Consider the following 20,901-nt stretch of genomic DNA (forward strand, 5'->3'; position numbering starts at 1 on the left):
TCTATCCAAATTGGTGCAGCCTCCCCTGATCCAGTATCCTTGCAATTGCTGTATTGCACTGCAAATAACCTCATCCACGTTGCATCCTAGCTCGTACACCGACAACGTGTGCGTCCGAGGGTATCGACAACGGCCCATGCCAGTGCTATCTCGTGCAGCCCTGTAACGTCCACCAGCTCCGACCCTGCAATGTCCTTTACCCCTGCAATGTCTTGGTTCACATCCTGGCTCCCGGAGCTTCCAGCAATCAACATTTCCCTCCCAACGAGTATCCAGAGTCGATTCCTATCCTTTCTGCTCAAAAAGACTCTTGGACACTTCCTCAATCCCGGTCAATTGGATGTGCATCAAGTAGATTCTCAGATTGGATCAGGATATGTTCAGGTTGCTGACTTGGAGTTGAGTAATCAAGTACGTGACATTATAGTATCGACGGTTGCAAAAGCTTGACGCATTGTCTAGGCTGTCAACGAGCTCTTGAATGGTCTGCCGATCGAGTTGCGTGATGGTCGCATAGGTTCCGTCATTGCTAGGATTCCCTGGCCGAATCCTTTGACTTCTGCAGTCGGCTTCTCTCTCAACTCCCTTCATCTAACATTCGTTCTCTTGCCCTCGTCTAAACATACATCAAATACCACCAACCTCGCCGACTCGGTTGCTTCGGTAGCTTCAGTGGCGGAAACCTTCATTCACGATGAATTGACCCCTAGGGAAGAGTTCAAGTTGCGTGAATCATTTCACTCCGAACTCTCCGCCACCGACGATCCCAGTGTCCCTGGTGGTCTCGATCCTTTCATAACATCCCCAGAATATGAGGATGCTTTGCCAGATATCGATCCAGCAGGTGTCTCCATGTTTGCAGTATTAATCGAACGCCTCCTTGCGAGGTTCGAATTCGATGCAGCAAATACCAAGATAACCCTCATACTGCCAGGTCGCACGAGTCTCACTTTATCTATCTCAGACATACGCTATCGTACAGAAGACAGGTCGGACGATGAGGAGGATGGGAAGGTGCGGTCCGTATCCATCAATGGTATCACAGTTTCCGCACGTAATCTTCGGCCAGCATTCGATATGTCCTTGTCTTCCACATCTATCCGACCAGTGTCTTCCCCTACTAGTACGCTTCAGTCATCATCTAGTACACCTCGATGTCCGTCCCCAACCTCATCTTCTTCGTCACTGGACGAAGACACGCAACTTGCCATGACTCAATCCCTCGCCTTTCTACCGCCTCGAACTGCCTCTCCAGCAAGTTCGGTGACTAGTAGCATGTACCAGAGTGCAGTTTCGACACAATTGGATCACACAGCCGATATCCAGGCTCCTGCCCCCGACCTTGGTGAATCTCCGGACCAGCCCGACTTCAGGCCAGCGAAAGACAATGATCCAGCAGAGCAGGATGAAGACATCATTCTCTCATTTGGATCTGATCCAATCTCACTGCGATTGACTACTCCAGGTCATTCTCACCCGCGCGAGGATACTGCGTCAAATGAAAACTTCAAGTTTTCTGTTACGGCAGGGATCATCGCTTGTTCGTTCCGTGCCTGGCATGTACGGAGTATTATGGACATCGCAAATGGTTGGTCATCACACCAACACCCTTCAGCCCCTTCAGCAGTTGAGATTTCACCGTCTCCACCGCTATTAATGATGGGCTTGGAAGTGGCTTTGAATCTTAGAAGTTTGGTCATCCTTTTCCTCCCATCGACCAACCCCGATGCGGCACTAGCGACAAATGGGATAACAGGCTTCTTTGAAAGGCCCTTAATTCCACCCAGACTACCCCAAAGCTATGTAAGATTTCACGTTGAGGGTATTTCTTCTTCCGCGGAAATATCTTTAGGCTCGATGGAGGGTGCGAGATCCCGCTCGTTAAAGGGCAAGAATGGTGCTTCTACCACGTCATCGACCCTTTCACTGTCCCTGGATGAACTATCTGCATTCGCATTTCAACCCAGCGAGCCTTTATCCCAGGATGCTTACGCCACGCCCATTTTGATCACTGATTTCCATCTTCCAGAATCATATCTCAGACCACATCAGCACCCGGACCCTATCTCGAAGTGTGGCGAATGTCCGGATTTACCCTCTTTCGATATTTTGGATTGGACTGACGATAGGCATCATCTAAATGGAATGAGATTATCACAGTGGAGGACTAAACACAGACATAGACCCGAGAAGAGGTCCGATCCCAGCAGCCATCCTGCAGTCGTAGTGTTCGTGTCTCAGAGCCCCTCATCGTCTGAACGTGAGAAGAACAGGAAGGTCCATCAAACAGATGTTGAGGTAAAAATCCTCCCATTGCATGTATTTGTGGATCTCCGACAAATCCTTGCAACGTGCAGTGTGATGGAGTTCCTGGATGAACTCACTGCGGCTCATACTTCTTTGACACTGGATGAGGAGGATCATTTCGATAATGACAGCGAGGACGAGGACGTTGGCGACGCTGAAGGTGATACACCACCCGCTACGCCTCGTCATGGAATTCTGAGGTTCAAAGAAAAGGAGGCGGAGCGGGAAAGGCGAAGGCTTGAGCAACTAGTTTTGAAAGATCTTGATCTTGATTTTGACTATCAAGCTCAGAAGCTACCAAGGACTGAACAGAAGCGCTCAGCGCGAAAGGTTTGCTTTTTTCATAGAAACGTTTTGCACAGTCTCATTGATAATCAAGCGTCGGCCGCGGAAACAACAGGGAGCTTCACTGAACATCGTTGTCGAGGTGCCTCTAATTCGTTTGCAAGTACGGTGTCCACTTCCTACCGGAATATCGCCTCGCTCTGGTTCGCTTATTCTCGATTTGCATGACATTCGTGTCGCAAATGGACTTTCGAGGAAACCACCCAGCACCAGGTTTGCTGACGCAACTTCTCTGGCAACTGATGGCGATGTACTTGCCGCTCTTAAGATCGGGCGTATCGTCATATCTTCTTCAACGATGACAATCGGGAAGGCCGCAGCGCTCCTATCTATTGGGCCCCTGACTTCTTCCGATGATCATGAAGAAGCTAGCATATCTCTACTACCCTATGCTGTCGTGACGAAGTCATCACGCACATCTACACTAGCTTTGACCATTTCCATCCCATCGGTCTGTGTTAATATGTCTAAACCTGCACTCGACGGCTTGCAATATTGGGCAGATGATGTCACTCAGTTGTTAGAAGGGGCGTTCGGAACTGCACCTAGTGGTGGCGATAGTGACAAGTCAAGTATCATCGGCAGTAGATTTTTCACCCAATCAAGGAGTGGGAGCGGTAGCGAAACAACCACCAGGGCCAGTAAACCGAAACAGAGTGAAACGGCGGTGAAGATCACGATTTCTGAAGGTAAAGATAATCTGTGATGAGTAGGGAAACGTCAGGTTTACATTTTTTTCCAGCATTTGTTCGAATAGCTCTTCCTCGGAAGTCTGAGGATTTGGTGTCTGTTCGGCCGTTAGACTTGTACGCGTCTGACGTCGATATCCTGGTCGAAATGAGGCCCGATGGAAAGGCGAGAACATGTATTCCGATATCAATTTCATTTAGCCTAATATTCTCCAAGGATGAAACCGTCGTCACAGTGGGAGTCATGGATTTGACTTTGAAGAATGCTGATACTTCGAATGCTTTCGAAACATATCTATCATTGACTGCTCCTCGGAGTCTGGTCAGTTTCATCTCTCTGCGATCTCTTTCAAGTCTGACTCGCCTCTTATCAGACTGCGACCTCTCAATGTCTGCTTCGCCTTCAGTTTACTTCCCTTGTTATACCGGAGACAACAGCGAAGGAATCCCGCATAAAAATTTCATTATGGGGATTCACTTTCAGGTTCTATCCCGATATTGGTTGGACTTCTGATATTGCTGAATTCATTAAAGCTCCTCCTGGTGTCAGTGACAAAATTCTCCCTATCTATACATTTGCTTATGAGATTCCAGGCCTTTGAATCTGTAATTCCAAGCGAGCGGACCCGTATTTTGATTCGAATTTCTGATGGGTCGATCAATGCTGTGGCGCCAAAACACCCAGGTTCTGTCGTTGTGCATATTGGCGATTTAGAATTTGGGACAAACCTTGTTGGATCATCGTCTGACGTCTCATTTCGTTTGAGTGTTCCGGCCTTTGCATTACTCGCCGTCAACGACACCTCTGACATCACTGAGCCTAACTTTACTTCGAGTTCTCGCAATGGTGTCTCCTACTGGAGGGTTCGTCCTATGGTCCTATAAGAATGTCTTTGGCTGATGGACGTCTTGTAGAAAATTGGTTATGCTTTGCTTGCGGAGGTTGCTTCTCTTGACGTGCATTTTACTGCGACACAGGGGTCAGGAATCAAAGTGTGTTGGTATTGATCGTCTGTGTGTATCTGCTCATCTACGTCTGCATCTCAGGTAACCGTGGATCATGTTGGACTTCGCTTGCATCTTTGTGCTGATACTTTGGGAGAGCTGATTGCTTTTGTCGGTGATCTTGTATCTACTTTCAAGGCTCCGACAGAACAGCAGTAAGTGACTTATGTAAATCTTCTTTCCTCCACTTTACATTCTCTGCACCCAGAGAAATTAAGCTGAAACGAAGGCCGACTATGATCTCCGAGCAACCATCAAGTCGCCAAAATCTTATGTGTAAGTGCCTGTCCTCAATTTACTTCTCCACTCTCATGAACAAGTCTCATAGCTTCCATCGACGATCTTGCGTTCAAGCGCGTTCCTGATGTAGGACCGGCTCCAGACATGATTTATGACGACCTTCCGACGAATCTTGACTACTTGGATGAATCATTCAGCGCAGCTGCAGGTTTGCGTGAGCTGCGGGATGACGACCTTGAGGACTTTGACGATGAGGGTACCGATGAGACGCAGACACCTGATGACCAGCGGGTTGGGATTGTATCAAAAGTGGGCGGTGAGACCATCAAGATGCTCCGTCCGGAAGGCATTCATCCGGTTGAACACTATTTCGACACTTTGCAGCCTGAACCTATAGATGGTCATATGGAGTAAGTATCTTCCTTCCCGGTGTTGACGATTCTCAACAACCATGCCAGATTTGGAGAAAGAGTCATGCACGTTCAGTTGAACGACGCGGACATCAATGTCTTCCTCTATGCCGGATACGACTGGGCCAAGACCAGACGAACTATTGAAGAGGGAGTGAAGGAGATGCGGAAACGTTTGGCGAAGATCAGACAGCTTGTCGCCAGCGGGCAGACACAGGACACAAGCCTGGAAGACGAGACCAGTGCTTTACTCTTCAATTCCGTCTACATAGGATTGGACCAGGACGCTGATGAGCTAGAACCCGGTGCTCTGATTGCTGCGATTGATGAAGAACTCAAGGACGACTATGAGACGGCTAGCCAAAGCTCATGGCAGTCCCTCAAACCGTCGGCAGCCAACAAAGCTCAGACAAAGGTCCCTCGAGTCCATGGTAAACGACTTACTCGTGCCAAGGGACCTAGTATCGAGTTTCGGTTAGCTGACATGAAGCTCAACGTTGACCAGTATAAGCCAGAAGAACCGACGGTGTCGAGGATCTTTTCTACTGTACGAGATTTTGAGATTCTTGATCATATGAAGACGTCGACCTGGAATAAATTTTTGACGAGTATGCGATCCGATTCACGTGGTAACGTACGGGAAACGGATTCAAATATGGCTCGTGTTGAACTTCGCATGATACATCCTGTGCATGGGCATTCTTCAGAAGAAGCGAGACTGAAGGTAATTCTCATTTCGAACTTAGCTTGATGGTCATCTCATCACTTCACTAGGCAAAGATCTTGCCCCTAAGGCTGCATGTGGATCAAGACGCACTTGACTTCCTAAAGAGCTTCTTTAGTTTCAAGGATCCTCATGCACTGCCATCCACACCCCAGGATTTAGATGATGACATTTTTTTCCGTAAGCTTCCTGTTTATGCAGAAAATATGCTTCTTGATACCATCTTACTAGAACTGGCCGAGGTATTTCCTATCGACGTCAAGATGGATTACAAACCCCGGCGCGTTGATTATAGGGCGCTGAAGGAGGGTAGGACAATAGAGTTGATGAACTTCTTTCACTTCGATGGTTCTGAGATGACGCTTCGACATATAACTTTAGCAGGGGTGAGTTAGCAGTTATATACCTTTGCTACTCGCTGACAATATATGCAGATTTCTGGTTGGCCACGTCTTTTCGACCTCTTGAACGACTTATGGACACCAGACGTCAAAGCTACGCAGTTGGTTGATGTCATTTCCGGCGTCGCTCCGATACGTTCCGTAGTTAACGTTGGATCAGGCATTGCAGATCTGGTGCTCTTACCCATTGCACAGTACAGAAAGGATGGAAGGATCGTCCGAGGAGTACAAAAGGGTGCTACAGCGTTTGTCAAGTCGACAGCTATTGAAGCCATTAAGCTTGGTGCCCGTTTGGCCACCGGAACTCAAGTCATACTGGAGCAGGCCGAAGGAGTTCTCGGAGGACAGTTCGACAATCCTATTATGGCGGAGACATTGCAAGGAGATGAATTTGTTCAGTATGGTTATGGTGATGGGGATGAAGCTGGGGAGATGATCAGCAAGTACGCTGAGCAGCCAGCTGACATTAAGGAAGGAGTGCAGTCGGCGTACAGGAGTCTGCATCGAAACTTGAATTCGGCTGCGCAGACCATTTTGGCTGTTCCTATGGAGGTCTACGAGAGATCGGGTAACGAGGTATGTTTCTTCGTTCAAAACGCCAATTGGCGGGTTTTCTGACAAGAGATACAGGGACCCGTTCGTTCCGTTATAAGAGCAGTTCCAATCGCAGTCTTGAAGCCGATGATAGGCGCCAGTGAGGCTATTAGCAAGACTCTACTGGGTCTTCACAACACGTTAGATCCTAATGTTCGCCACGACAATCAGGCAAAGTATAAACAGCGCTGATTTTATCTTTACGATCTTTTACCTCATAGCATTTTGCATTGAACCTCCTTACGGTAGAATAATACTTCAATAGTGTATCAATAGTGTATACGTGAATCATGGAATACATGGCAGACGCAGAAGAGAATAAGAAGACTATCAATCTATATCCATGGTCATTGACCGATCCTCGCCCTGGATGAGAGCACTCCGGCTCTTTGAAGGGACCTTGATTTTCTCCCGTATCTTTGACGATTCGGATGGTTCGATAGCCATGGGCTCGACCAGGGTGGAAGATGGCTGCTTGGCTGTTTCCATACTCTTTTTGCGGTGAGCCTTTAGTTTTTCTCGGCTCAAAGCCATTCTGTTGGAACAGATGTTAGCAAACGGCGCCTTGTGTAGAGGGTGTCCCACGCACCTGTTCTTCCAGAACGCCCGCTCTCTGCGCTGTTTGATTTCTCCGACCCGCTTCATGGCAGTAATTGTGGTCTTCATCAATTCTCTGTCGTAGCGTACTGGTACGTTTCGTCGTTTCTCAAAGTCGATCGTGGAGTCCTATTTCCATTCAAATGAGCTTTCTGCAATGTCGACAGTCGTCTGGGTACGCACAATGGTCATCTCCTTGCCCGCTGCTTTCCTAAACGCCTTTGTCCACCGTACTTTGCGTGGGTTACGCTTCATCCTGTGACATTGCGTTAATATTCAAAGAAGAGAGCCGGCAAAATAGGCAACGTACTTGAAGTTCTTATGACATCTAAAAGCGCAATGAGATTTTTATTCGAGCAGGACGATTGCATACGAACTTTGAGGTGCAGAACCTGAAAACCTTGGCGTCATTTCGAACAAATGCAGAGCCTGGGAAGACCTAATTAGCGTATGCCAGAATTGTAGCAAAACTGACATGCCATGCCCTGGATATACGCTAGTCGAACAGAAATAGCACTTTTCAATCCGCATGACGGTAGGAGGAGTAAAGATGTTTTCAGTCACGTCACAGGTCACAAACTCGCCCTATGTCTGGCCATCTGTCGCACGGTGCACTTGTTCCAGTCCCTGCTGTCCTCGTAAAGGAGTGTTTGTCTAGCTTCTATCTTCTATCTTGTTACATGGCCCCATGATGTCCTAGAGTGACGTTACAGGCATGCGGCAGCCAGGAATTTCCCCCGAAGATGAGCCCGAGAAGTTGATAGAGACGGAAAGTTACTTTTGTGCATGTCAGGATGCTTCTTCAAGTTGATATTCGGTTGGGCAATCAATACAATATATATGCACATAAAGTTCGCGTACGGCTTGTATAGACTTACAAATACCAATCTGCTGGGTACGGCTGGACTGTTCAAGCGAAACCTTATAGCCTTCGCTTCTTTCAAGGACCCCAAGGAAACAATAAGGGATTAGATATGTCTAGAACGTGTTTTCATCTATTCATCTATCAGTACATCGCTGGAAGAAACATACCCGTATCCGGCGTTCCGGCTTCGGGCCACACACCATCACTCAACGAAAAATGTCGCGTCCTTCGTTTCACAAGCCGGTGGATGTTGCCTGGATTTCAGCAATCTCAATGTCATGATATTAGGAGCATATTCGGAACACGTTCCAATGGACGAAAAGAATGTTGCCGGCAACGGCCATCCAGGAGCTACAGAGGTAAACCAGAGAATTCCATATAGTCAGATGTCGTATGTGTGTGCATGGATAGAATAACGGATTTTTCGGCCGTATTAACACTGTCTAGGTGATGAATATGTAGGTGCTGGTAATGGACCTATATCTATGTGAGGGCCTCAACAGGCATTCAAGGGGAGCGGCCGAGATGCCAGGCAACGCATAGATTTGGCGCCCCATTACAGACTAGTTGCGGGTGTACGATGACGCCTGTACGAAGACGCATGAAGGCTGAAAGAGATATCTAAAACAACAAGTTCTGATATAGGGTAGAAGTTGGTTGGCCGTCCGGGTGATCAGAGCCGCGCCAGCTGAGAAGGACAAGCACGCAACAGTCAGGTGAAGCAAAGGGGAGGCGTTCTCTAATTCGTCGGGAATTATGCACTAAGGTAATAGACAAGCAAGAGGTGAGCAGTCAGATTTCGGATTGTGGTACCATAGTACAGGTCAATAACGAGCGAGTGGCAAAAATAAGGCCGCCTCTTACCAGCCAAGCGGCGGTGAACAACGACGCCAATACTCTCTATTCAACGAGTCGCGACCTCAGATCTTAGACCCTGAAAGCTACAAGGTCGGGAGCACAGTCGGAACGCATCCAAAGACACAAAAGAAGATCTGGTGATGGCGGCGAAGGGGAGAGCCATGACAAGTTAAACGATAAGGAAATTGCTTGCAAGCAAGTCCTTGAGCACAAAGAAGTGTCCAAAGTTTCACTAGGGAGCAATGTCGACGAGACGCGTATTTTTGGATCGAGAGACATGGGAAATATGGATTCCAAATGACAACAGGATTTGGGCGGTTTCGGCAGGTTTTCACACAGCCCAGGACACAGAGCATCAGACAAGAGCTTGCGCCATGCAGGATCGGCCAGCACGTAAAACCAGAGAAAAGTAGGTAACATTCGGATTTCAAGGGACCGGGTCCATGATCTTATAGAGCCCCTTTTGCCTTTAGCACAGAAGGGCCAAATTCGAATACCACTTAGGACTTCCGGGACGGTGCACGTCCGAGTCCAATCGGAGATTCCTATAGAAGAATTTGAACCCAGATTTAAGCTGGAAAGTGCTAAAAACTTTCGCTGATAAAATAAGGATTAATACCAGAAATCGGAAGAAGAGTGCGGTGCATACTTGGTGTTGAATTTCAACGTGTGAAAGGAGCTAGAGCATTCGCAATTCAGCGATAAACTAGAAATGAAGTCACAAATAGAAATTGAACGAGTTCTACAGGAAAGTTCCTGCTCCGCTCGGCAGAAAAATTGGGCCCAGCAGCCTGCAAGGGCTGCATTGAATCTGGCAGCGTCGGACAACGAAGAAGCAGTACAGCAGGCCCAGATGAACCTAAAATTCAAACCGCGACAAATTGGGAACAGTCATTTTGCACGGTGTCAGTTTGAAAAAATCGACATGGTCGATTTCGATGATGTAAACCGCACCGGAAGACTGAGAAATGCAGCTATTAGAAGGAGAATATTTATTAGAAAGAATAGACAGACGATGAGAAAATGTTTGCGGCAAGAAATTGCGATCGGCAGTTCCGAAGGTTCTGATTTGTAACCCTATTTCTGCGATCACCACCACCACCACCACCACCTTCGTCGACACCGTCATCATCACCTGCATTGTCTGCCGCAGCGGAGACATATTTCGTTCAGTCTACAGCGATAACAATGGATTTTTCTCACTTACAAGGCAGATCTGGTCGGTTTTTATCGTGGCCTGGTCTTGCTAATCGTGCTTCTCGAGGGCAATGGGCGCATACAAGTCTTCGGCGCTGCTCCTGGGCCATCCTGACCACAGACAAGGCCTCAAGAAGCATAATTGACGGGGCCAGTGGATGAGGATAGCGCTCAGATGCCACCTTACGATTCGACCAACAAGATACTCGGCGAATAGGACCTTACGACCAAGGGATTGCTCTTCTTGAACCTTTCAGTCACCAACAGAGACAAATATCAGGATAATCGACCCAGGATCATGGAGGATGAGGAGGAGATGCTCTCAAAGGTGGATACTCAGAGAAAACGGGTACGGCTAGAAGGTGTGTTGCTGTATTCTTGCATTTATTCTTGAAGGGTAATAATCCTTTGGTCTAGACGAGTACCGCGGTGTTCAGTCGTTTACGGTCCATGCGCACTGACTTTTGGTCAAGTCGTTAGCCTTGACGAATCTTGCTAAAGGCGAGTTCTGTTGTTGAGAATTCACTCCAGTATGGGGTACCTGAACGACGTTGTTCATTTCAGTGGTGGTAGTACATCACTGATACAGGATAACGCGGCATACACACGGTTCCGACCTTTTATTGCTGTGACGGGAAATGACTCATTAGGTCACGTCACACTGGCGCGCGTCCGCGTTAATGCCCTAGGCGACAGAAGGCGAAATACTGAAGGAAGTGAACGGAAGATACGAGGGATTTTTCAATGTCTAAGGACAGAGGAGTTTGAAAGGTAAAACTCTCACCTGCTTGTATGTTTGGCGCGAGGATATCACTGTGGACTGGGAGCAAGAACGAGAAACATCTGTTGGGCCGCTAATAGTGCTTTCGTTCGATATCACAAGCGACGATACGGTGGAAGGGACTGGGCGCCTCCAACTCAACGTATACCCGACGTCCTGGGTTGTTCGGCTCGCGGCTGGCCGGCGGTGTAGGTCTCCTGCGAGTCCGGCGCGTCTCTACAAATTCGATTGTTTCGACTAATCTACTGGATCAGCTCTATTCATTGCTGGGAATGGCTTCTACTTGGAAATGGTTACCTGCGTGTCCCGTCGAACAGTTTATCGAAAAGAATATTCTCGATTACTGCCCTCACAACTGTCTGTGTTCCGGCATCACGCCTGTTCAAAGAAGGAATAGGGTCAGCCAATTGCGGTTGCCGTGTCAAATTTACCCTGAAAGCTAGAAAAAATCCAATATATAAGCTTCAACAGACATTTCAGTTGTCAACGTCGCCCTTCAAGCTTCATCGATTCAGCCCTTGAAATGCCTCAGTGCTGCTCCAAGAAAACGATCCTGAAAGTCGTGCCTCGTCATGTACCTCGTCATATCCCTACGTACGATGAAGTTCTTCGCCAAAATTTTGCGTCAACTCTTCGCTTACCGGCTTACCGTTTCTCGTATGCTACGCGCTACCATCCGTATCGTCGACCTCCTCCTCGATTCAGGGCACGGTATTGTTTATGTTCGTCCTACTTCAGTTCACCAATGTTCTCCAGTTTGAAACAGGGAATGACGACCCACCAATGCCTCCAACACCAGTAATCCTTCCCCAGGCCCTCGGAGTAAGTAGATTTTATAGCAAGGTGTTGGAATTACTCTGATGGCCTTAGGCCATCCCTTTTCACTATGGTCTTGACGACGATGACGGCTACATTGGCGAAGATGAATACAACGAAACAGTAGAGTGGTTTGACGGTGGAGTGGAGGGGGAGGAGGGGGAGGACATGCAAGAGGAGGAGCTAGGCAACGAAGAACCTGTCACTATACTGGTCAGGATTGGATATACTGGTCTTTTTGCACGCCATGTCTTACCACCAATTCTTACTAGGCACGTATCGTCCGCCAGTATCAGTATCATGTACTGATGTTTCTTCTGTGGATCTTCTCCATCGTCTGAAGAATCTTTGACCTTTCTCTGATGCTTGTTGCATGTATATCGTAGTATGCTTGGACTCTAATTGAGACTCTTTCCTGGAACGGTTTTCATCCTCGTGGAAAATAGACGCCCAAGCCAATCAGTTCAAATTTTTCTTTCCTCTGCATTTGTCCAACAAAGATGCTTCGGATACTCTGATGTAGTTTCTTCAATAACATGGGTGCCTCCGTTGGTTCACCGTTCTATCTGACAAAACCTGACTCGGGACCGGCGCGCGTTAGGCTCCCTCAGAGTTCAAGTTGCCTGCATCAGGCCGAGGTGAACTGCTGGTTTACCGGTTAACGGCGGGCGTAATTCAATGAAGCAGGTACCGGTGCGCTACATCTTGTTATCAGGAACATTGCTCATGATCTCTATACATGTATACCACGATGCACACATACCATCATGCCTTGGCCGATACTACTCAGGTGACTCCGAAGGAGACATGTTGCACGTTGTATTCAGTAGAGAAAAGTTAAAAGTTACTTCATGCGCTCTTGTAAGCAACATAATGAACTCATGCTTGTGATGACTATGGCATGGTCAGGGTCGGCCTCGGTATATCGGATGATGAACTTCCTGTAGTGCTCTTTTAGCCCGTGAACGACCAGGATTCTGCCCTGCATGGTCATATTTAAGATGGGCTTGACATAACCAGCTTAGATTAAGGCAGCTGGTTGTCTCCGACGTCTTCTTTGGCACAACGAGTCCATCAAACAAGATCATGTGTACGGCTAGGCTCGAAACATTCTTTGTTGTTTCGTCATCTTGCCGGCCAGCCAAGTTATGTCACCCCCACCGTTATCGATGACCTCCGTGTTCTTATCTCTCAATGGAAGCATTGATAGAGATACACGGCGCAAATGGGTAATTAATCCACCAGATTTTTGGTCCATTCTTGTGTTCAGTGTGGGCGTATGTTAGTTCCTTGGAGGTTTGGCTTGGAGGTGTGCAAGGCATTGTCATTGATAGACGTTTGGGGCGCGGACCGTGTCAGCATCAAACTCAACCCTACCGGAGGATACAATAATACGGGGTAACAATATATCATTCTCCACTGTTAACATTGCAAACGTTGACAACTTAACAGAATGCCTCTTCAAGAAACACTGGAAACCTTCAGTTATTTTATCTCTGAAGCTGACAAGTTCGGTTTGGCATATATCAACCTCGTTCGGTACGCAGCATTCTCTTTAGAGTCAGTTCATTACTCATTATTTTGACCGATATGCCAGGCGTGAAATGTGGAACGAAACACAATGGTATTCCTTGGGTCGCGCATCCCGACTTTGCAGAGAGGCTGCAGTACGGAAAACCATCGGACGGTCAGCCTGGTTTTACAGAGCTTTATGGACATGGCGCAGATGAAGAGAATGAAAAGAAGGGATACACCGACTACATAGGTTACATGGAATATAACAAATAGTCTCGTATATCATGCAGGATCGTGGGAACAATGAGCACTCTCAATTACATGTACTCAAGACCGTCATCTGCTTATCCTTTCCAATGACCCGTATTACGAACTTTGGACGGAAACGAACCTATCTCGAGGCTGGATTTGCTACGACACCAGCGGAAACTGCAGATCCTGCAGTTCTTGCGACGATAGACGAGCAGAAGGAACCAACTATCGAAAATACACCACCAACGAAAAACAAACGTTCAAAACTAGAAGATGGTTCAAAAGCATCGGCGCTCGGTAGTAAGAAGAGTCCACACTTGAAGCAGGGAAAAAGTATGTCCTACGCTGCATTGCTTCGAATTCATGTAACTCGCCAGCAAAAGTCAGTAGAGCTGCCGCATCTGAACTTCGCCGCCAACGACGAATAGCTGAACGCGAAGCCTTTACAACATGTTTCGCATGCCGTGAAAAAGGCCATGCAGCCAGGAATTGCCCCAAGACAAAGATCCAAGGCTCGGATGGGAAGACAGGGAAGAACGTCGTCGGTATCTGTTATAGGTCCGTTTCCGTGATTCGGTCATGTAAAAGTGCTCATGAAATGGTATAATAGATGTGGCTCGACCAAGCATACTTTATCTAGGTGTAAAAAACCCTCAGATCCATCGAGTCCTCTTCCTTTTGCTTCCTGCTTCGTCTGCAGTGGCCAAGGACACCTAGCCTCGTCCTGTCCTCAGAACAAGCAAGGAGTGTATCCGAATGGAGGGTGCTGCAAACTTTGTGGAGACACCTCTCACCTTGCGAAGGACTGCGCGCTCAGGAAGAAAGGTTGATACGCCTTAGGTTCTTTGGGTCTATGCTAGCTAACATTTCCTTTCATCCTTTTAGATCTGACCCATAATCCTTCTGTTTTTGTTGTAGACAGATATGTGGGCGTTGGTGCTGACGAAGATGGCTTTCACGTCTTCAAGAGAAATCACTTGGAGGTGGAGCGAGATGAAAAGGCTGCTCAGCGACAAGCGGTGTCTTCAAATCGCACACCTGTTGCACCTAAGAAGAAGGTGGTGTATTTTTAGCACCGGCCTTGGATCTTGGGACTTCACCTGTGCGCCTTTTCGTGTTCGTCTTGCTACTATGATTCTTTCAATGAAGGAATGTTGTAAAGTAAATTCGCTCATCTCAGCGAGATCATGTGTTGATGTTCTGCCTAGTAATCGTCGAATGTACACATAGTTGCCTGAAATGCCGTTTCAGTGGATCTCTAATTCTCGTAACCGATGGTCTAGTTCGTCGTGGTCTTCTCCAAGCTTGTTGCCCACGTAGTATATTTTCCGTTTTTCTTGAATACCATGACTCCTCCGGTATGTGCCATTGTTTTCCCTTCTCTTTCCCACTGCTGAGGAGTCTTCATCTTTAGTTGTCCTATGAATTATCGTCAAGAGATTCTACCAATACCCTTGTAGAAGACGACAGTTCGAATGGTCGAGTTGTTATTTCCTTGCCAGAGCGAGGGGACCTACATCATGTCGTAGAGTGCATCTTTAGAAAACATGTTGACTGAAGTGAATGGTTCTGACAATGGTGCAGGCCATTTTTTGATGTTGCAGTCCAGCTAGAAACACTTGATAAATGCGCACACCTTCGCCGTCAAACAGAGAGGCTTGCCCTATCCATGGGTGTCGATGTGGAAAATAATACCGAGGACAAACTTCTCGAGTTGGAGCAAATAAACTCCCTTGAAAGGGCGGCAAATGATAATATTACAGTGCACATAGCACTACTTAGTGCTCTCCATGAACCGTCGGTTCTGGTCAAAATGTGCGCGCATACTGATGAAGTCCATCACTGGATCGAGATGAATGGAAGATCTGTCAGGCATGTCGTCGATGCCCTGGTGAAGTACTGCATGTTGGCTTTTTCCCAAGAACTTCGCATCGTCACGCATAGAAGACCTATTACCTGAGGCACTTGCTTTTGAGGAGATGTGTAGGACTTGTTTTACTATACCTTGCTGAAGAAAGTTGAGTCAGAAAATTGAATACGAGAAGCTATGTACGCAGCGGAGCTTATTGCAAATGTGGGCAGCGGCTATGGTGAGATCGGTCTTGGAGCACATCTTAATGGGTTTTCGCGTGCAGGAGAACATGTGGCAAGAGCGCAAAGAAAGGTTTTGTCAGATTTTCGGAAATACATGGTGCGGTCAATTGAGACGGCTACGAAGGGCGGTAGCGGTCTCATGCTGAAGGACCCTTTATATTTAGCGCTATTAAATCATTGTTTATAATTGCGAGCCTACTCCACCAGCGTTCGGGGGCGTACTGCACCCATGCTAACAATCTGTCATTCCCTTCACCAATCCTCCATTTGCCTTATCCTTGAAGAGGTAGCCTTGGGAACTTGAAAAGAATGTTTGGAATATAAATGTGTCGTGACGGTAGTTACGGATAGACGGATAGAAACGCAATTATAAATAAGACCAGAAGATAGGTCCAATACCTTGTCGATCGAAGAAATGGCGTGCAGTACTTGAGTGGTATACGTCCGTAAGTACCGACAGCGCGAACGCAATAGAGTGTAAATGCCAAGCAGTTAGCCATCAAGAAAACAACGGCAATTTGATATCGTGCATTAGCAGTTGTTGTTGATCACGAATCTAACCCCAGAAAACGACGTCGACATCGCTGGACTCAACGAGGACGATGGGAACCAGTATGCCCAGAATTTGTAGTCAGCTCCTACGCCAATCTACGAGCACTGGCGACCCAATGGCAGGTCAAGACGAGCACGGATGGCCGTAATCGCCATCAACGGATTTACTTTTCGAGGGTAACTCAGTTAAATTGAATCTGAGTTGAATGAGCTTGTGGAGGAAGAGAAAGGACATTGATGTCGATAAGAAACGGAAGAAGAAACGGGAGAAAGATGAACGATTGAATTTCTGTTACGGCGGGAGAACGTCGGCGGAGAGCGTCGTCTATCCTTCAAGCTCTGTGGTCAGAGGGTTGGCAACGAGAACCCTTTACGTCGTCAGAGACCTAAGCTGCAAAAAGGAAGACTTATCAAGCATTTTCCAAAAATTACATTGGATTTTGGGCGCTTTTGCATCGATTAAAATTTTGTAAAAATTTGGAGAAGGCAGTAGTGAAGAAAAGAGGTAGCGAGCCACAGTGGCAGTCATTGAAAGGTTTTGAGGTCGAGTGAAAAAGTAATTTCCGTTTACAACTGTCTCTGCGTTGAAATTCGATTTATTTGACCTTGATAGGCAGCCACTCGCTCCATCCATCTTGTTCCTCGACGTTCATCATCGCCTATTGTTGAGCCATGTTCAGCACACTGGCACACCTTTTCCTATAGTCTCGCATTGCAGTATCTTTCGCTGGATAACCACCTCTTGCAACAGATCTTGGGATGCACAGTTCGCCATTCATGTCGCAAAAACAGCAAATGTCTTTACTCGGGTTTCCAGGTAGAACTTTGGCATTTTGACGATCCAATTGGAATGAGAAGGCTCTTCTCACCCAGGAAGACTTCTGGTAGCGGGATAGGCAAAGCCGACAGGCCTTACCGCCCTTGCGACCTCACCCAAGAACATCATCTCGTAGTCGGGAAAGACCCCTATAGCTTGCAGACATTTTCATCTTTATCTTCCATGGGAATAACAGTGATTTGGCAGAGTCTTCGAGCTGAGAGCAAGGAGTCCACAGTTCCTCAGTGAGTTCACTCTTCTGACTTGTAGATTCTCCGTTGATTGATGGCAAAATCTTGTCCTTTTAGATTCTTTGCTTTCTAACTAGTCTGACGCTCTCGGGATTGGCTATGCGAGACGTGAAGCGATGATATCCAAATTTTGGGCGTTCAGAAGAAATTGCCTCTCTTGCTTGCTTTCTTGCTTGCTCTGATATCTCCTCGGGGTACCACTGGTCGTTGGTGTCCATTAGGCTCAAATTCACAGGCAAGTGGTATGGATGAAATGCATTGAATCATTGAAGGGATGGCGCGTGTTGTGATATGGTCACATGATCTTCAATAATCCGTACAGATGGTCGTTTCGTCTGGCTCAGTACAAGGCATCGCAGGGTTGACGAGATATGACATTAGGTCTGGAATCTGGTTGGGAATTGCGCAAGCTCAGACCAAGGAATCGAGGAAGTGTACCAGAGCTAGCCCAGAGATCCAGGATTCGCTGCCAACTTGAAAAAGTCTGGTTCTTCAAGGAGTACCTGGTACTGATATATGACAGACGGCATTATATTGGGGCTTGCCATCAGCTAAAAGTCATTGTTCAAAATGCTGAAAGTCATGCAGACTCACCGACGCCCCATGCGTGCAATAGTGCTCCATGACGGGATTCCCTGCATCTTGTTTGCGTATGCTTCACTGCGTTCTCACTGCACAAAGGGGGTATTTGGACAGAACAAATTCAGACTCGATCTCTGTCTTATTTAAGGGCTCGAAGCACAAAGCTCACCTTGGCTTTCTTTACTTTCCTACGACCCCAATGAATACCACCCTTCCTCCTCCACCGTATACCACTAGGCACTTTGACCGTCATGCGTCTCAGCTTAGGCCTCCAGCCTACCGGCGCTCTTACATGAATCGTTACCACCCATATCCCAGATACGGGGCCCCGCTCATTGTCGACGTCACCCTCCCTGTCAGTTTACTTTTTTTTTTTTGTTAATACACCACAAGGGTAACCTTCTTTATCCAGGGCCCGGACCCCGATCTGACCATCGTAGCTGCAGCAGCTATGGTAAGTTTGATTCTGTTCCCGCGGATGCTTTTTGACCAATAATTTAACCTTCTAGGTGTATGACAAGAAGGCAGGAGAAACGAAGCCTGAAGGGGGCGGAGGTTGGAAGTGGTTGCTTGGTTTGCTTATCGTGCGTATATTTGTCTTCTCTGTTCTGTTGCTATTTTTTTACCCCTCTTTCTTAAGGCCTTTGCAATTCTTGAACGCGTATTGGAACACGCTACTATCCTCAGAGTCCACTGCCTTGAACCATCGCTTATCCTATAATCATACTGTGAGTTCCCACCGTTGCCATCGACGTTGCTCTAATTGCAATCACCGTTAAGTGAATATCTGTTTCGTCTTCTTGTTGATTCTTGGAAAATACCGCATTGTTATCACCACCTGCTAGTCGATTTACCACCCAAATGCCAATGCCAAAAACTGTATTATAATCCCGTCACTGTACATATCCATCCTGGTCCTAACCTAGCACCATAAGAAAAGTATGAAGTGGACGATGAACATACAGCACTTCTTGATGCAGCTCCGAGGAAAAACAACTGTCTGAGTAATGATGGGAGTATACAGCAAGAATTCACTCTTGCGGACCAGATTAAGCAAGCTCGGTAAGAGATATATGTATGCATATAAATAAGAGGTGCAACGGGCTACTTGGATGCAGGCAGAGATGATGCAGTCAATGGAGACTGCATACGTGCCACAACTGTTTCCGATACCGTGCCGGCCAACTTGAGCTTATCATAGAGCGCTCCGTAGATCTCCATCTCCCTCTGATTCATAGTTTGCTGGAGATTCGCCCTCAGTTCATCAATCATCGTGTATACTGTATCTCGTATCACGGGAAGGACGACAGACTCAATGTGGGGACGAAGATGCTCTGGCGCAATGGGCACAGGCGGCGCGGCAGGGTGGGATTTATAGTCGTCGAGAGCAGCAGTGATTACGGCTATGTGCCGAACACTTTCTGCTTCCCGGGACTCCCATGTTTGGACTTGGGCTCGAAGCTGCGGGAAGGTGAGCATAACAAGATCTGAGCAAAAGAAAAATTTCTACTAACCATGTTAATCTCACCCAGTAAAGCGGCATTTTCTCTCTTCACTTGCTCGTGGTCTTCACCCTCCGTAAACGACCTGTTGATGACGTCTGCCATCTCGAGGGCGACCTCCTCGATTTGTTTCTCCATGGTGCTAAGCTTAATGGTCGACAATTGGCGAAACTGTGCCTCCGGATCTGTCCCAGCGTTCCTGGCTGCTTCGAGCTCGTCGTACCGGTTTTCCATGAGCCCAACGACTTCAGCTTGGATATCATTATCGTGATTGAGGAGTGAATTTTGCAAGTCATGCAACTGGTTCTCTACTGCGCTAACTCCCTCCTGTAGCTCAGCGACGTTGAAAGTAAAATTATCGAGTCCCCCGTCGGACAATCGGCCGCGTTTCCGGCTGGTAACTGTCGGCGTCTCTTCGGTAGCAGACTGGTCCTCCCGCATTTTTTTCACGGAGATATTCAATTCACTGATGCTCTTTGACAAGGTGTCAACCAACTTCACCATATCGGCGTATCTATTCTCGACGATTCCTTGTTCTGGCCGAGGGACCATGGGCCAACTGTCGGATTCAATGATTTTGTTGAAAATCATTTTGAACTCTGCTTCTTCCACGTTTTGCTCCTTTTTCAGACGCTCGAGCTCTTCTAAACGAGAAGCGGGGGAATAGGACGGAGGAGCGGTGTGAAGAATATGTTGGACTTTGTTGATCCTTTCCTCGCGTGACATGATAGATGTGCGGTGCCTTGCCCAGCTAACCCAAAGACTTGATAGACCGTTAGGGATGTTAGTCTATAGTGATATAAACAGGCGTACCTTAGCCTCTGTTCCCAGATTTTCTTCCTGTCCTCGGTAGACAATTCGTATTTTGACTGCTTCAAACCTAACGTTGGGGGACCTGGTGGTGGTGGAATGGCACTGGGGCCTGGTGGTGGTGGGGGAGGCGACATGAAAGAGGTCGAAGTCGCAGAGATTGGAGGTGGAAAAGAGGAACTCGCTGCTGACTGGACAGAAAGAGGCGGCGGCGGTATTGGCCATCGAGGTGAAGGGGAGCGTCTAGTATTTCGAGTAGAAACAATGGAATCTGGGCTAGGCCGTCGTCGAGGGTCCCTTGTAGTCGGATTCATTGAAGGTGCAGGTCTACCTCCTGGAGTCAATGAGGACCACTCTTTGTCTGATGGATGTACAAAGTGGCAGGTATTAGGCCTGGGACAGCCTCTGCCGATGACGGTACCGTCGTTTCTGTAGTACTGTGGATCCTCTTTCAAGATGGAAAGTGATAATCTTCAGCTTTGTTACGTACGCGACACCGAATCCTCCGCGACATCGACGGTCAAAGCAAGTTCACGTTCACGTCGGACTTTGAACACAACCCCATTTTGGTTACAAATGCTGCTGTATACAACTCATGCTGAAACTCTCTTCTAGTCCTGCTGCAAACAGCTTGTACTTCTCTTCAACAAATGTCGTGGTATTCTTCTTCAACTCTTCTAGCATCGGTTGCAATCGC

General features: G+C 47.4%; 8 protein-coding genes across 8 annotated transcripts; 5 read left to right on the top strand and 3 right to left on the bottom strand.

Moving 5' to 3' along the window:
* The first annotated feature begins 26 nt into the window (after positions 1 to 26).
* BT62DRAFT_983521 (uncharacterized protein) lies at positions 27 to 7,025 on the top strand. The gene is made up of 16 exons (XM_043189792.1): positions 27 to 411; positions 463 to 2,637; positions 2,687 to 3,341; positions 3,395 to 3,507; positions 3,559 to 3,663; positions 3,716 to 3,886; positions 3,936 to 4,205; positions 4,257 to 4,334; positions 4,389 to 4,501; positions 4,555 to 4,622; positions 4,675 to 4,996; positions 5,045 to 5,720; positions 5,771 to 5,900; positions 5,952 to 6,106; positions 6,155 to 6,697; positions 6,752 to 7,025. Exons 1-16 carry the CDS (start codon positions 190 to 192, stop codon positions 6,905 to 6,907), a joined length of 5,952 nt encoding a protein of 1,983 aa, XP_043045954.1. The 5' UTR covers positions 27 to 189; the 3' UTR covers positions 6,908 to 7,025.
* BT62DRAFT_1070223 (uncharacterized protein) lies at positions 6,936 to 8,065 on the bottom strand. The gene is made up of 6 exons (XM_043178632.1): positions 7,792 to 8,065; positions 7,690 to 7,741; positions 7,623 to 7,640; positions 7,496 to 7,568; positions 7,305 to 7,441; positions 6,936 to 7,250 (listed from the first exon to the last, which is right to left on the bottom strand). The coding sequence occupies exons 1-6, from the start codon at positions 7,841 to 7,843 to the stop codon at positions 7,046 to 7,048; spliced, it is 537 nt and encodes a 178-aa protein (XP_043045955.1). The 5' UTR covers positions 7,844 to 8,065; the 3' UTR covers positions 6,936 to 7,045.
* Positions 8,066 to 9,894: 1,829 nt separating this feature from the next.
* On the bottom strand, positions 9,895 to 10,342 carry BT62DRAFT_998490 (uncharacterized protein; the record flags this gene model as incomplete). The annotated part of the gene is made up of 3 exons (XM_043190728.1): positions 9,895 to 9,996; positions 10,046 to 10,179; positions 10,243 to 10,342. The coding sequence occupies 3 exons, from the start codon at positions 10,340 to 10,342 to the stop codon at positions 9,895 to 9,897; spliced, it is 336 nt and encodes a 111-aa protein (XP_043045956.1).
* Positions 10,343 to 10,649: 307 nt separating this feature from the next.
* BT62DRAFT_925017 (uncharacterized protein) lies at positions 10,650 to 11,084 on the top strand. Its single transcript, XM_043184697.1, has one exon. The coding sequence runs from the start codon at positions 10,765 to 10,767 to the stop codon at positions 11,005 to 11,007; it is 243 nt and encodes an 80-aa protein (XP_043045957.1). The 5' UTR covers positions 10,650 to 10,764; the 3' UTR covers positions 11,008 to 11,084.
* Positions 11,085 to 12,798: 1,714 nt separating this feature from the next.
* BT62DRAFT_1070227 (uncharacterized protein) lies at positions 12,799 to 13,653 on the top strand. Its single transcript, XM_043178633.1, has 3 exons — positions 12,799 to 13,227; positions 13,282 to 13,368; positions 13,427 to 13,653. Exons 1-3 carry the CDS (start codon positions 13,109 to 13,111, stop codon positions 13,557 to 13,559), a joined length of 339 nt encoding a protein of 112 aa, XP_043045958.1. The 5' UTR covers positions 12,799 to 13,108; the 3' UTR covers positions 13,560 to 13,653.
* Positions 13,654 to 13,996: 343 nt separating this feature from the next.
* On the top strand, positions 13,997 to 14,426 carry BT62DRAFT_879155 (uncharacterized protein; the record flags this gene model as incomplete). The annotated part of the gene is made up of 2 exons (XM_043182582.1): positions 13,997 to 14,154; positions 14,207 to 14,426. Coding segments are annotated over 2 exons (378 nt in total), but the record flags the coding sequence as incomplete, so codon positions are not given.
* Positions 14,427 to 18,091: 3,665 nt separating this feature from the next.
* BT62DRAFT_998496 (uncharacterized protein) lies at positions 18,092 to 18,613 on the top strand (the record flags this gene model as incomplete). Its single annotated transcript, XM_043190729.1, has 4 exons — positions 18,092 to 18,247; positions 18,305 to 18,346; positions 18,402 to 18,476; positions 18,533 to 18,613. 4 exons carry the CDS (start codon positions 18,092 to 18,094, stop codon positions 18,611 to 18,613), a joined length of 354 nt encoding a protein of 117 aa, XP_043045960.1.
* Positions 18,614 to 18,724: 111 nt separating this feature from the next.
* Positions 18,725 to 20,740, bottom strand: BT62DRAFT_925020 (uncharacterized protein). The gene is made up of 4 exons (XM_043184698.1): positions 20,695 to 20,740; positions 20,208 to 20,641; positions 19,407 to 20,157; positions 18,725 to 19,353 (listed from the first exon to the last, which is right to left on the bottom strand). The coding sequence occupies exons 2-4, from the start codon at positions 20,339 to 20,341 to the stop codon at positions 18,997 to 18,999; spliced, it is 1,242 nt and encodes a 413-aa protein (XP_043045961.1). The 5' UTR covers positions 20,342 to 20,641; positions 20,695 to 20,740; the 3' UTR covers positions 18,725 to 18,996.
* Positions 20,741 to 20,901: the final 161 nt, after the last annotated feature.

Source organism: Guyanagaster necrorhizus, assembly GCF_019112545.1.
Source record: "Guyanagaster necrorhizus MCA 3950 unplaced genomic scaffold BT62scaffold_1, whole genome shotgun sequence".
Classification (NCBI taxonomy): domain Eukaryota; kingdom Fungi; phylum Basidiomycota; class Agaricomycetes; order Agaricales; family Physalacriaceae; genus Guyanagaster; species Guyanagaster necrorhizus.

Excerpts from the sequence above, each read along its gene's own strand:
- BT62DRAFT_925020 (XM_043184698.1), bottom strand. The coding sequence starts at position 20,341 with ATGTCGCCTCCCCCACCACCACCAGGCCCCAGTGCCATTCCACCACCA. Across the intron at positions 20,158-20,207 it reads ATCTGGGAACAGAGGCTAAG|TCTTTGGGTTAGCTGGGCAA; the intron begins GTACGCCTGTTT and ends CGGTCTATCAAG. Across the intron at positions 19,354-19,406 it reads TACTGGGTGAGATTAACATG|CTTCGAGCCCAAGTCCAAAC; the intron begins GTTAGTAGAAAT and ends ACCTTCCCGCAG.
- BT62DRAFT_983521 (XM_043189792.1), top strand. The coding sequence starts at position 190 with ATGTCCTTTACCCCTGCAATGTCTTGGTTCACATCCTGGCTCCCGGAG. Across the intron at positions 2,638-2,686 it reads AGAAGCGCTCAGCGCGAAAG|CGTCGGCCGCGGAAACAACA; the intron begins GTTTGCTTTTTT and ends TTGATAATCAAG. Across the intron at positions 4,335-4,388 it reads CACAGGGGTCAGGAATCAAA|GTAACCGTGGATCATGTTGG; the intron begins GTGTGTTGGTAT and ends TCTGCATCTCAG.
- BT62DRAFT_1070227 (XM_043178633.1), top strand. The coding sequence starts at position 13,109 with ATGTTAGTTCCTTGGAGGTTTGGCTTGGAGGTGTGCAAGGCATTGTCA. Across the intron at positions 13,228-13,281 it reads GGAGGATACAATAATACGGG|AATGCCTCTTCAAGAAACAC; the intron begins GTAACAATATAT and ends ACAACTTAACAG. Across the intron at positions 13,369-13,426 it reads GCATATATCAACCTCGTTCG|GCGTGAAATGTGGAACGAAA; the intron begins GTACGCAGCATT and ends CCGATATGCCAG.
- BT62DRAFT_925017 (XM_043184697.1), top strand. The coding sequence starts at position 10,765 with ATGGGGTACCTGAACGACGTTGTTCATTTCAGTGGTGGTAGTACATCA.
- BT62DRAFT_1070223 (XM_043178632.1), bottom strand. The coding sequence starts at position 7,843 with ATGCGGATTGAAAAGTGCTATTTCTGTTCGACTAGCGTATATCCAGGG. Across the intron at positions 7,742-7,791 it reads TAGCGTATATCCAGGGCATG|GCTCTGCATTTGTTCGAAAT; the intron begins GCATGTCAGTTT and ends AGGTCTTCCCAG. Across the intron at positions 7,251-7,304 it reads CGGGCGTTCTGGAAGAACAG|AATGGCTTTGAGCCGAGAAA; the intron begins GTGCGTGGGACA and ends CTGTTCCAACAG.